The 14569-nt window shown below is 44.5% G+C and overlaps 2 protein-coding genes across 2 annotated transcripts; one reads left to right on the top strand and one right to left on the bottom strand.

The window, feature by feature from the left end:
- The first annotated feature begins 3312 nt into the window (after positions 1-3312).
- Positions 3313-8814, top strand: LOC121543006 (protein Wnt-4-like). Its single transcript, XM_045215417.1, has 9 exons — positions 3313-4174; positions 4392-4638; positions 5005-5158; positions 5597-5681; positions 5858-5989; positions 6105-6247; positions 6375-6515; positions 6648-6810; positions 6935-8814. Exons 2-9 carry the CDS (start codon positions 4550-4552, stop codon positions 7102-7104), a joined length of 1077 nt encoding a protein of 358 aa, XP_045071352.1. The 5' UTR covers positions 3313-4174; positions 4392-4549; the 3' UTR covers positions 7105-8814.
- A 71-nt stretch (positions 8815-8885) lies between these two features.
- Positions 8886-14288, bottom strand: LOC121542996 (cell division control protein 42 homolog). Its single transcript, XM_045215418.1, has 6 exons — positions 14181-14288; positions 11629-11733; positions 11314-11386; positions 10991-11100; positions 10000-10197; positions 8886-9843 (listed from the first exon to the last, which is right to left on the bottom strand). The coding sequence occupies exons 2-6, from the start codon at positions 11731-11733 to the stop codon at positions 9754-9756; spliced, it is 576 nt and encodes a 191-aa protein (XP_045071353.1). The 5' UTR covers positions 14181-14288; the 3' UTR covers positions 8886-9753.
- Between the last annotated feature and the right edge of the window lie 281 nt (positions 14289-14569).

Raw genomic sequence — 14569 nt, 5'->3', positions numbered from 1 at the left:
CCTTTCTGACTGCACACCTCATAACATTTCCCCTCGCCATGACCCCAAGCCCCCAATGTCAGACCATTGGATGCTCTGTTACCCCCCAACCCCATACAACCCACTTCCATTTCATAACACCTGAATCCCATAGTATTCATAGCACCCTACACACACACACACGCACGCGCACACACACACACACACACATTCCTCTCATATACCCGCACAACCCACACACTCTCCCCTAGCTTCCCCCTCTCAGGCCCCTGCCTGACAACCTCTCTATCCCATAATACTCACAATCCCCCTCCCTTCCTCTCACAGCCACCCCCCACCCACCGCCTAACAACGCATCTATCCCATAATATTCAGAGCCTTACACACTGCCCCCACCTCCACACATCTGCTGCTCACCCCCCCACCACCCCTCTAACACATCCATCCCATAATATTCACAGCTCCCTCCACCACCGCCCATACACACAAACATGCTATGAGTGCAAGCACATTTTCATACGGTAGTGCATTCAGCAGTACTAATTTACTATTCAGCGCCTGTCCTTACAATGGAAATGGGTAGCTTGAGAAGAAATCTCTCTCTCCAGTGGGTGTGCCTTCACAGTATATGGTAGCGTCTAAGTCAGATATGACTGCTTTGTTCATACTCAGGCTGAGAACGCAGCTAGCATTTCCCCCTGGGAGAGAGAGAGAGACCACCAGAGAGAGAAAGAGAGAGAGAGAGAGAGACAGGGAGAGAGAGTTACCACCAGAGAGGGTCGAAAATAGGAGGGATCAAATTTCCATCCCATAATAACCTAAGAGAAGGCTTTGCGATAGAGTTCATGGTTACCAAGGGCGATCACAGGAGAATGAGGTCAGCTGGCCATCCAGTAATAATCAGCACACTATGAGATAGCAGTACAGTAGAGATATCTGGATGGAGTCACAGTGCAGCCCTACCTGTTCTACTAGCTACATCATCATAATGCTATAGGGTTTCATTTATATAGCACTTTTTCAATGCTCAAAGCACTAGAACTCAAGCCACTATTCACCACCAATATGTATTCGTGCTCCCTCAGTTGTATTTATTTGTAGGATAAAAGTCTCCAAGATATCGTTTTTTATACACAGAATTAATTCAAAGATATTGAATTTGGCCACCGCTGCCGCTTTGAGGTTCACCTTCCATGACACCTCTGACTGCACCACCCACCTGGATGTTAGGAAAACTCTAAGAAGTTACACAAACTACTATATAGGCACAGGTGTTGGGGTTGCTAGTTCACACCTGCAGCGTGACTATAGACAATCAGAGCGTAAGTGAGGCCATCTACAGATGATAAAAAGGACTCCAACAGGGGGAAAGACAGATAAAAAAAGAGGGGATGTTATTTACGAGAGAGGGGTGAAGGGACGGAGGGATGAGCACAACGGAGGCGCCGGACGTGACAGTGGCGAGCCCATCGCCATGGCGTTGCTGGGGGATACAGCGGAAGACGTCACTGAGAGAAACGGACGGACACAAAGGAGGAATACGACATGGAGGAGAGTTAAAAAGGAGGGAGGAGGGAAACAGAGAGAGGGACTGTTCAAATGGAGAGAGAGAGAGAGGTTTGGGGAGGGGGGAGGGGGGGGGGGGGCGTGGAGCCAACCCAGAATTAGGTTATTTATTTGCTTGTTTAGAGAGGGCCTCGTGTCACTGGGTTCAGGTAGACTATGGTACGCCATGCCATAAGATAGTGATATCATTATAGATTGTAGAGCAGGGGTCGGCTGGGCAACAAGGGTCTCATACACCTCTTTCAACTAATCAACCAAACATTGTTCAGCACTATTAGATTAATTAGATAGGCCTATAAGAGATGGGCATACAGTAGGTCACCAATCCCAGCCCTGGACAGCCAAAGTGTGCAGGTTTTTGTTCCTACCTAGCGCTAAAACACCTAAATCAACTATTGGAGATCTAACACAAGTAGTAAATTAGTTCAGTCAGGCTTTCCAGCGCTGGGCTAGAACAAAACCCTGCACCTAATGGCTCTCCAGGACAAGGATTGGTTACTTTGGGACCTAAACATCTCCTTTCCTTGTGATCGTATCCTAACTAGTGGACACAACAGAAGTTCGAGGAAATGCATAGTAACCTAGTAACTACTCAATAAACACCTACTCTCATCCTACACGTTTCTGAGAAATCTGGTTCTGAGAAACCTGACGTATCTGCAGTAATGTTACATCACTGGGAGCTGGATCAACTCAGAGAACTAGAGACAAAGGACAGAAATCGTTTAGAGCTTTGGGATCATGAGAAGACAATTACTGTGCCATCGCATCTGAGTTTACCTTTAACCCATACATACCCCAACAGCAGGGGTATCCCTAAGCACACACAAGCATACACACACTCGCAGACACGCACACATACACACACACAGTCTTGTACAGCTAACCTTGTGGGGAAACACAATTCAGTCCCATTCAAAATCCTATTTTCCCTAACCTCTAACCCTAACCTGTACTCTTACCCTAACCCTAATTCCTAACCCTAACCCTAAACCTAATTCTAACCCTAACACTAATTCTAACCTTAACCCTAAACCCCCTAGAAATAGCATTTGACCTGTGGGGACAAAAAAAATGTCCCCAGTTGGTTACATTTTTGTTCGTTTACTATTCTTGTGGGGACTTCTGGTCCCCACAAGAATAGTTAAACACATCCACACACACACACACACACATACACACACAGTGGTCTACAGGAACCATAAGGGAGCACCAACCCCCCTCCCTGAACTCTAATATCAGTCTTTCCCTCTACTGTACATCCCTGAATGTTCCTTTCTGCCCCCTTTTCCCCTTAACCTCAGTTTAACACCCCAGCAGTTTCTCTCTTCATCCCCCCCTCCATCCCTCCCTCCCCTCCACTTTCGTGATTTATTTGCCTCAGTTCCAATATTTGTCGCCAGTGTGTTTTCTTCCCCTTGTCTAAATGTCACCCCTTCTTCTAAGACAATATATAGAGAGAGAGAAGGAGAGAAGGAGAGGGCGAATGCGGGGGAGATAGAGGAGGGGAGGTGGGAACTCGTAAAAAGAGCAACAAAGTTTGGGAAGATTAAACATTAGGTAAGACACTTTCTCACATACCTATATACACAAAAAAGCTTAGTGACGAGGGTTGTGTACGGTCACGTCTATTTCATCTTCTGCTGGGTATTTCATACACGCCACTGTAACCGCTGCACGTTTCAGTCAAACACACAATGTGGCCTGAGAGAGAACCTGTAGCTAGGGCCACTGAATGAACAGGGACATATTCTGACAGGCGCTCTTAAAGTTCTTGGAAACTGGTGGGTACGAACACACACATACACACACACACACACACACACACACACACACACACACACACACAGGGTCTCTAAATGAACCATTCAGCAGAATTCTGTTTAGCTCTCCCCATCTCCAGTGCGGGTCACACATTATGTCTTGTCCTTAACATGCACAACGGAGCCCATGCCATTCCTCAGTGTCAATGTTAATGTACTGTAGTGTAACCATTAGACTGTGTCCCCTCCCTCTGACTGCCCCCCTACATCTCTTCTCTCTCTCCCTCCCTCACTCTCTCTCTCTCCCTCCTTTATAACCCATCACTCCCATCCCACCATTCTCACTCTTTCTTTCGGTCTTTTACGGGACACACATTCGTTTTCTTAACGAGGGGAAGCAACCAAGGGACAAACAGCAGAGAGGAAAAATGCTTTTTTACATATTCACCTACCGTAATTTTAGGGGATCTTTTGGATGTTAATTTTTGATGTTTCCACAACTGTCTCGCTCTCAAAAACATTTCTAGAGAGATAGAGAGATAGAGAGAAGGGAAACAGACAAATAAAAAGTGTCATCATTTTGATCACTGTCTGCAAAATCATTCTAAAAAGTAATTTTATTTGGTCAAAGAAACATCGGATACTATTTGGATAGTAAAAATAAATCTAATCTTGTTTCTTTTTACGTGTACCTGGATAACTTTACATGACAATAGCTTCCTATAGGCATGTTTCTGCTATCACAGAGGTGGAAATTGTTCAACTATAAGATTGATACCGTTCACTGAGAAATTGGATTTAATTTTAAATCTGGTCAGACACAATTCCAAAGAGAAAAACTACTGGACAGTGCTGGACATGAACTGGTAAGAAACCACGTTTATTACTAAGCTGTACTCATCCAGAGAACTTGTTATGTATTATACATAGTATTTTTCATAGAAAATGAAATAGCACCACCCTCATCTACAGTCTTGATCACAGACCTGATGGTTGTGAATAAGTTGTAAGAGGGAGAGATGAGCTTCTCCAACAGAAGAACACATTACTTAACTAACCAGGTGGACCTTCTCCTATCTGCAGATATGAGGGGATCATCCCCAAGCTCGGAACCAGAAACATAGACCCCATAATAGAACAAACTGACAGACTGACGGACAACGCGGCATAACCGTGGAAACGGGCAGACTGCTGCCCAAGGACACTCACTGACGCACGGAGACAGACAGACAGACAGTCTGATGCCAACTGTCTCCGCTGTCAATATCACGGCACAACTCCTCCTGCTGTTGCTATGGGCAACCCACCCGACCATGGCAACCAACTGGCTGTAAGTCTGGCGTTCCGGGAGGGAGAGAAAGAGAGAGTTTGTTTGTCATACTATAACTTTTAAAAGATGGTGACGTGCCTCTAAATCTCTCTGTCTCTCCCTTGCTGACCTTTTCTCCCTTTCTCTCGCCCTCCCTCCCTCCCTCTCTCCCTCCCTTCACTGTGTCTTCTCTGTCCCTTTTGTCTGCTGGTCTTTCTCCTTTCCTCTCTTTCTCCATCCTTCTCTTCCTCTCCCTCTATCTCACCCCTTCTCTCCCTTTACCCTCTCAATCCCCATCTCCCCCACTTTCCCCTTCCTCTATCTCACCCTGTACCCCTCCCCTCACTCCCCTGTATCTTCCCCTCTCCCTCTCTTTCTCTCTCACAGCTCCCTGGCGAGGATGCCGCGCTCGCGGCCCGTGTCGGGTGCTGCCCCCTGTGGGCGGCTGAGGGGACTGTCCGTGGGGCAGGTGGGGGTGTGCAGGGCACGGGGGGAGGTCATGGAGTCCGTGCGCAAGGCAGCCGAGATGGTCATAGAGGAGGTATGAGCCTGGGGCAGAAGTGTCAATTTGTTGTGTCACAAAAGTAGTGAAGTACATGGGGAAGAGTTTTTTTTAAGCTCATTCATTGTCTTTCTCAAGATCATCTTCAATCAGCATCATCAGCGCTGTTGTTATAGTCATCTTCACCAAAATCATCTTCTTCAATCGATATCCATATCAATCAGTGTGGAGGAGCGTCATCATTAACCTCCTCAATCATCTTCTTCTGCCTCTTTAACCAGCATCATTAACATCCCCTCATCTGTACTCAGTAAAGTACTAGACAATTGCACCAGTTTTACCAAAGTTCACTCCCCTCAGCACCTACGTAAAATGTGTGTCTTTATCTGTCCACCCGTATTAATGTCCGTCCGTCTGTCCGTCTATCTGCCTGTCTATAACCCTCGGTTCCATTGGCTTGGCTGTTGGTCTGATCAGTGCCAGCACCAGTTTCGTAATCGCCGTTGGAACTGCTCCACCACCCCGCGTGGAGTCAACGTGTTCGGTAGAGTTATGAGCCAAGGTGAGGACAGCAGGGCCACTCTAGTTACCACTGGAGATCTGTGGTTGTACCACAGTCATTAACATGCTGGTAACAGAAAAGCCGTTGATTCCACATGGCTGAAATCAGAAGGACTAGGGACATGTGATGACATGGTAAATGACTCAATGGCTGTCTTGATCTCTTCTAAAAACCAGGCACGCGTGAGGCGGCCTTTGTGCACGCCCTGTCCTCGGCGGCGGTGGCGGTTGCAGTGACGCGAGGCTGCAGCCGAGGGGAGCTAGAGCGGTGTGGCTGCGACAGGAAGGTCAGAGGGGTCAGTCCCGAGGGTGAGTCTGGGGTGTGTCTATATGTCTGTCTCTCTTGCTGTCTGTCAGGTAAACTTTGAAAAACATAGTTGAAAAATGTGCAGATGCTGTCAACGTCTTTCTGTCTGTCCTGCAGGTTTCCAGTGGTCTGGGTGCAGTGATAACCTATCCTATGGAGTGGCCTTCTCCCAGACCTTCGTAGATGAGACGGAGCGTGCCAAGGGGATGTCGGCAGGGCGACCCCTCATGAATGTCCATAACAACGAGGCTGGACGGAAGGTTGGTGGTGGTGGGGCACTCTGATGACATCATCAATTATTCTAACATGCCAATCTTCACTTCTATCATCTTTCTTCCTCGTTTCATTTGACCTCCTGATCGTTCTTTTACATTCCTTCATCCCCAGGCCATCCTCCATAACATGCAGGTGGAGTGTAAGTGTCATGGCGTCTCGGGATCCTGTGAGCTGAGGACCTGCTGGAAAGTCATGCCTCCATTTCGGCGCGTTGGCGCCGTGCTGAAGGAACGCTTTGATGGAGCCACAGAGGTACAGCCATATATTTGGGATATCATCTTCATTATTCATTTAATAGGTGACAAACCATTGGAAATTAGTGATTTATGCTGCTTCCAGTCTTTTCACAATCTCTAACAATCAACAAATACCCCACTCACCCAGGTGCGTCTGTCCCGTATCGGCTCCAGGACAGCCCTGCTGCCCCGGGACCCCCAGGTCAAACCCCCCGCCGCCAGGGACCTGGTGTACCTCGCTGCCTCGCCAGACTTCTGCCGTCTCGACCCCGACAATGGGATCCCCGGGACCGCCGGCCGACGCTGTAACGGTGAGATTCAGTCACATCACCAGCACTGGGATAAAGCATTTAAGTTTTATTAGGTGATCAGGCTGTTTTGGATGTTCACATCCTTATTTCCTTTCCTCTACCTGTCTCCATCCTCCCCTCCCAGGCACCTCCCGGCTGGCCCCAGATGGCTGCGAGCTGGTGTGTTGTGGGCCAGGGTACCGGGCGGGCCGGGCCGAGGTGGTGCAACGCTGCTCCTGTAAGTTCTCATGGTGCTGCTCGGTCCGCTGCCAGCAGTGCAAGAACACAGTGATGATCCACACCTGCCGAGTGTGAACCCAGTCTATGCAGAACCCAGAGCAGACACGCAAGAACCTTACACCTGTCCAGACACTCTAGAACACTACAACAACTAGACACTCTAGAACACTACAAAGACACAACACTGTCCAGACATTCTAGACTACTAAACAGACACTCTAGAACACAACACTGTCCTTTCCAGACATTCTAGAATATTACCCAGACACTCTAGAACACAACACTACTCAGACATTCTGGAACACTACAACGACCAGACCAGTGGAGGCTACTGAGGGGAGGACGGCTCATAATAATGGCTGGAACGGAGAAAATGGAATGGCATCGAACACATGGAGGCCATGTGTTTGATGTATTTGATACTATTCCACCTATTCCGCTCCAGCCATTACCACGAGCCCGTCCTCCCCAATTTAAGTGCCACCAACCTCCTGTGGACCAGACACTCTAGAACCAGGGTTCCCAACCTAGGGGGCGGCAACATTGGACCTTCCTTGACTTCAGGGCTAAAACATTTTTTGATTATTTATACCTATATAAAACAACGCATAAATCTGTGATGCTTTAGGCTAGAAATAAGCGGTAAAATGCCAGAGGAAGGCGCAACTCTGGGAATATCTTTGGTTTGTCTCGATGACATTCAGAATCTGAGTCATGGACTCAAAGAAATTGGACTTTGCTTGGGAAGTAATCTTATACAATGTGTGACTCTGTCGCTATCAATTGATCTATTCACGTTCTGTAAAAGATAATATGTATAATTAAATTGAGTTTCATATAAATTACAATAAAACATATTTGGTAGCGAAATAACATTTTGGGAAATCGGGTTTAGACTTTATTTTCCTTATCCATTATTATTATTAGCATTAAATAGCCTATAAGTTGTCATGAGTCGTAGAATTGCAGGAAAATTCTAGGTCCTTGAAATTAAACAAAGTTTCATTTTTCAAATTTGAAAAGTGGGGCCCTGGGGGAAAAGGTTGGGAACCCCTGCTGTAGAACGGCACTGATGACATATTCTACAAAACTGACCTGACATATACTTTAACACTCTGGCCAGAACTGTGTGGATAGTGTAAACCAGTGCATTGTGAGAGTGAGGACCTATGCATGACAGAAACCTCTGCCAGGGAAGGCAGAAAGGGTGAAATGACCTCTCCCATGACCTCTAATGCCAGAAAATAGAGATATACTAACACGCATGGAGACAGGAAAGGATACTCACTGCATAGAGCAATATTAACTCTCCCATGATGATGTACTCTTTCAACCTAAAGGAACGTCAGCATCCCACAGTATACTTGTATATAGGTGATTGTCTAGTTCACAATGACACACAACTTACAGCACACACACACACAATTAACTTAAACTGACAAAGCTTTTAAAGCCAACATTAACCACAACTAACAGGGAAATTATTACAGCCCTTTTCTTAAATGCATTTGATTTCAGTGTAGTATGTAGTTGCAGTCTTTATACATTTACTGTATTTATGAGTCTTTTGCCACTATTCTGTCTTTTATTTATTTGTACATCAATCATCCTGTGGCCCCTCCTCCTACCCCTCAGATTCGACCAGTGAGAATACCTGTCCTCTCCCCCCAGTCCGTGTCTGCATCCATGTTGCTTTAGTCCAACGCTCTGTTGTGAAACAATTGTGATGCATGTTGCTAATGTTCTGCACAGTTGACTTGGTCAAATAAACTTGTTTTGACTACAGTTTCTTCTATGATGTGTGCTGTATACCGTCACATGAAACATATATAGAAAAATAAGAATTACACACCAACTCAAGGACCATTTTATTACAAACATTCTGTGATTATAAACATCCAGAAGTTGACTAGGAAAAGGTTATAATCGCACCATCATTGTTATTATCAAGATTAAGATCAGCTATTCAAAAATACTACAGCTCAATTTGTTATACTATCAACCAATCACAATCAAGTTGGTAGTCAAACAAAAAATAAATCAAATGATTATTTTGTATTTTTTTAATCAACAAAAATAAAATAATAACTGCTAAGAATATCATAAAATGAATACATCATACATGAAACAAAAAGAGAGAAAAATTATATAAATTCAGTTCTTGGTGTCGCCTGCAGAAGGCAGTAAAATCTGAGGCGAAAATGCACTTGGTGTGTCCCAAAAGGAAAAGTGACCGTTCTAGCATGCTAGCCTGGTCGGGAGTGGAAATAAATCTTGTGTTCTCTCCCCCCCTCCTCAAAGTAGCAAAAAAAGAAAACAATGTAAATTAACTGTTTCCCCAAGGTATACATTTCATTTAAGCTAGGCACAAAGGCAACGTGACGGGCAGGTAGGAGAGCCCGCCCCACCAAAGTAATGTTAGGGGAAACACTGCAGATGTCTAAAGTGTATCAGGAGAAGGAGACTAGATGAAAGTTCTGTTGATTCCTTCCCCTCTGGTATTCTTTACTTGAAAGACCAAATCGCTTTCGCTCTCCTCTCCTTTTTTCAATACATATTAAGAAGGCACAGTGCATGAATGTATCGGAGTCTCGATGCCACTTCATCTCCTTCCTTTTCACTCTTTTTTGTCCTTTTTCAAGCTGTTGATCTGCTTCTCTTATTTGTAACCAACTCGCCCATTCTTAACCCTGCCCCTCTACCGCTCTCTCTCCCCTCCTCCCTTTATAGCAGGACACAGCGTTTCTTGGGTTTAGTCTCAGGAGGTTCCAAAGCTGCCAGGATGGCCTCGTCAAACACGTTCTTCAGCCCCCTCTGAGAGAGAAGAGAGAGTTTGCATTGACTTTTCATGGTTTATAAAGGTATTCTAACCTATTTTGTGAAGTATAGCAATGTTTCAGCCGCCAGGGGTCCTCAACAGCCCTTTTTCCCCCTAACCATGTAACATCATCATAATCCTTGGCCCCTTACCTGCGTGAGGGCGGAGCACTCCACATATTTGACGGCCCTAAGGTCCCGGGCCAGCTTGTCTCCGCTCTCAGGGGACAGGGGGCGCTGTTTATTCTTGGCCAGCTTCTCCACAGTGTTGCTGTCGTCCCTCAGATCCACTTGGGTGCCCACCAACAGGAAGGGTGTACGAGGACAGTGATGGGAGATCTCTGGAACCCACTACAGGGGTCGAAGGATACACAGAGGTCAGACTGTGTGTTAGGAACTCATTCGGGGTCTGAACTTACTGCTGAAAGTTAGAATAGTAGAATACAATGTGCAATTTTGAAATGTGGTTGTGCATCAGCAGTTTCTCTTGTTAGTCACTGACAGTCACTGAATTAGCCATGTCAACTAAGAATATTTAGATTGGTAAGTTAGTCTAGCCAGCCATCTAAACTTGTAGTAATCATGGTTGAATTACTGACCGGGAGGCCCCCATTAACTTTGCTAGTCACGCTGACTCAGATATCATATTAAAAACTGCAAACATTTCTCTCCACCCTACGGCAAAGTGTGTAGAATTTGAGAAATCTACTCTCCACCCAATGGAAAAATGTATAGAACTGCAGCAAAATTACTTTAAAACTGCAACATTTTCTCTATGCTCCATGGCAAAATGTGTAGAATTGCAGGAAATTAACTCTAAAACTTCACTGTTTTGCTCACAAGAAAACCTAGGGCCCCTGAAAGGCTAAGGCCGGCTCTAAGGCCGGTTCTGACTGCATGTGTGGGAATGGATGTGGGTACACAGACCCGTGTGCCACTGCGGCCCCATCAAAGTTGCCCATCCCTGATGTAAGCAATATGAGGATGTCTTCACATAGCCTTCCAATGGGCTTTGAGGGATCTTCTGCAATAACAGAAGGTGAAGGCTAAGGAAAGGGTTCAGACCCATCATCTACAAGTTTCTCTATGGGTAATAATACAAGGTAAAAAGTTGAGGTGTGGAGACTCAGAGACCAACACTGACCTTCTCTCTGACGTTCTCAAAGGATGAGGGCGAGACACAGGAGAAACAGACGAGGAAGACGTCCGTCTGCGGGTAGCTGAGAGGTCGCAGCCTATCGTAATCCTCCTGACCTGAGACGACCAATCAGAGGGAGAGAATGCTGTGACACAATTAAACTAATGTGACATTGAATGATTCAACTGGTTGAGTTGCATTTACAAGACATATGTTCTCAAGAAAGAACAAAGGCAGACTAGGACTGAGTTGTAGCATAGCGACTGCTTAACAAAAGGATGTACAGACATAAAAGCATAAATTGACACAGACAGACAGAGACAGATTACCTGCTGTGTCGAAAAGCCCAAGTGTGTAGGGTTCCCCTCCGATCATCACAGTCACTGCATAATTATCAAACACCTGCACACATGAGACACAAAAGAATGAGTAAAAAAGGTAAAGGGATGTTACCCATCTAAAATAAGATAAACGTTTAAAAAAAGGCTCATATCAAACATTACCCCAACTGGCAGGCTGGTTATGGTGTTACAGCCCATTCTCCCTTCCTACTCAGCTCTCTGGACATCACCCCATTGACCTCCACAGTGTTTAGGATGTGACTCATCTGCCCCTACTTACACCCTCCCCTGCCCACCTCTTACCGTAGGCACATATTCTGAGGGGAACTTGTTGGTTGTGTAGGAGATCAGTAGACAGGTCTTTCCTACAGCTCCGTCCCCCACCACTACACACTTTATAGTCTGCATCTACACAGAGAGAGAGACAGACAAACACAGACAGAGGACACACATACACCAGTCATAACATAGTAGAGTTACTATCTCACGAAGGACACATTTGAGACCTTGCTTGTGACTCCACAAAATAACAGTAACTGGGAAATCAAAAACAACATAACCAGACAGAGTGGAGATGACAACAGCACCGCGATTAGCACTAACACTGTCTGCCTGGCCTGCAGTCTATTGATTTACAGACAGGTAATGTTCATTGTGTGTTAGGCTAATGTTCAAAACAAGGGCATCTATTGATCATCAAACCACAAATGATGCTTGACCGCATTTGAAACATGTTGATTGTCACAAATTGATCCTTTATGGGGGGGTGGAACTTCTAATAGTTAAAAGGAAGGAAGCCTGGACTTCCCCAAAAATGTGTCTCCGTGACAAACTTGGTGTTATGTAATACAAAGTTACTTCCAGTTACAGCTACACTTGAATGTTGCGGACAACGTTAACTTCCGCATACTTGCATAGCAAAGACATGACAGGGAAAGGGAAGCGACATGATTTACAGTCATGACTACTTGTTGCGTTTTGCCTGATTTAAGATTCTAATGTCAAATCGTTACTTCTGCTGAATAAGTAGATTAACACATTAGAAAAGGGTAGTCTATACCTAGCTGCTTTTAGCAACGCTAGTATTTCCACACTAGTGTTGCCAGGAATTACCATGAAAAAAATATGCGATAGTCCGCCGGAAGTCAGAGGTTAAATAAAATTATATTTAGACTTACTCTGCCGATTGTCCTTAGGGTTAGTCCTTATGCAGGGGGAAATTGAGAAAAAAAACCAGGTCATATTACATACATTAAACAGACTTTCCAAATGTGGACCTCTGGGGTAGACCCACTTCCTCTCCGCTTACTTCATGTCAAAATAAATGTCCTGCACGTGTGCCATACAGGCACACAAAAAAGCAAGAACCTCTGAGGGATTTTTATTTTGACATGATGCAGAGAGGAACTGACCTCGCTGAGGAACTGCATGGGTCTACAACAGACCCACGTTTGGAAATTCAGTTTAATTATATGTTCCACTAGATGTTTGTTTTTTTCCACAAATTCCCCCCTGCATAAGGACCAAGCCTACTTACAATCAACAGAGTAAATTTAAATTAAATGTTATTTAACTTCTGGCGGACTAGTCGGGATTTCTGCAAGCAAATTCCCAGCAACGCTAGTGTGTAAATAGTAGCGTTGCTAAAAGCAGCTAGTCTATACCTAAACATGTGAAAGGAAATGGCATTTCTTATGAATAAACAATTGGCTCTACAGTCTGTCCTTAACTAACTTTGGCAGCCAGCAAATGTAGTGGAGGGGCCCAATTCTGACCTTTTTCTCTCTCCAGTAATTGGTGTTTTGATCAATCAGATCAGCTCTGAAAAAAAATCTGATGTGAAAAGATCTGACGTGATTGGTCAAACGACCAATTAGTGGAGAGAAAAAAACGTGTCTAAATGCACCCATATTTCCCAGAAAAATGCAGGGACAGCAAGCCGGCCATGACATAGCTTCACCAGATAATGTGTTTTAACCAAAGATTTTGGCGATCTATTACTGGGGGTTACAGGTTAGGTAGTGTTTGGTGTAGCACAGATAATTTTCGACCAACACTAAGATGGCGCCGTACACATTGTTTGATTACTTCATGGAGCAAAACATTGATTTATTTTAATAACTGAGCATTTTCTAAATTCAAACGCGCCACCTGCAACTGACACATACATTTTAGAATCTACATGTTTCGCCGAATTGACAACGAAGACTATCATTAAGGTTGGTCAAATTATGTGCTTACAGTACCTAACCTGTAACTCCCAGTAATGGATACCAAAAATATTTGGTTTCACACATTATCTAGTGTAACAATCTGTAGCTAGCCATTAGCGCCTCAGTCAGTCTTAAAATGAATGTGAAAGCGAAACCTTACTTTGTACAGAGTAGAGCAAATTGTGTCAGGCAAAATTTAGCAATACTTTCATACCAAACGCGTTAGCAAGTACCGGCTATTCGGGAGACACTAACGTTAAACATATAGCTAGCCAGATCATTTTGGGTAAAGTTAGCTGACTAGCTAAGTTACTCACGGCAAAGTTAGATTGTCATAAAACATTGCCGATAGTTGGTTATTTTGTACAGTCCAAAATATTCGAGACTAGCCGCATATCATGCAAGTTTTCAAAGTTATGACAATTTGGGTCGGCTGGCAAGCACCGCCTCACTCAGTTAGCCTGTGATTGCTTACTAACTACCTACTTTCCTAAAAAGTCGCTTATGGTAGTTAACGACAATTCAACATTTCTTACGTATAGTAGGCACTAATATATAACTATGGACGAATCTACACTGACTGTCTTCAAATGTATTAAACTAAAACAAATTAATTTCCCTCGTTGTCAGAAAAGTACTCACCGTTTTTCTCCGGCAATTAGGCGTTGGTTACATCCGGGTTTGACTAGACCACTTCTGCGCAACTGCGAGCGAGGATTTGTTTTCTTATGCTTTTTTCCACGTCCTTTTTATGACAGTACTGCCACCTACCGACACACTAGAGTAATAAATAAAATAAAATGTTATGGGTCGCATACACATATTTAGCAGATGTTATTGCGGGTGTAGCGAAATGCTTGTGTTCATAGCTCCAACAGTGAATTAGTATCTGACAATTCACAACAAGACACACTATCTAAAAGTAAAATAATGGATTGATATAAATATTAGGACGAGCAATCTCGGAGTGGCATTGAATACAGTATATACATATGAAATGAGTAAAACCGTATGTAAACATTATTAAAGTG

The sequence above is a fragment of the Coregonus clupeaformis genome, unplaced genomic scaffold (assembly GCF_020615455.1).
Source record: "Coregonus clupeaformis isolate EN_2021a unplaced genomic scaffold, ASM2061545v1 scaf0440, whole genome shotgun sequence".
NCBI lineage: Eukaryota > Metazoa > Chordata > Actinopteri > Salmoniformes > Salmonidae > Coregonus > Coregonus clupeaformis.
The sequence above is the reverse complement of the archived record's forward strand: the minus strand, read 5'-3'. Positions and strand labels throughout refer to the sequence as shown.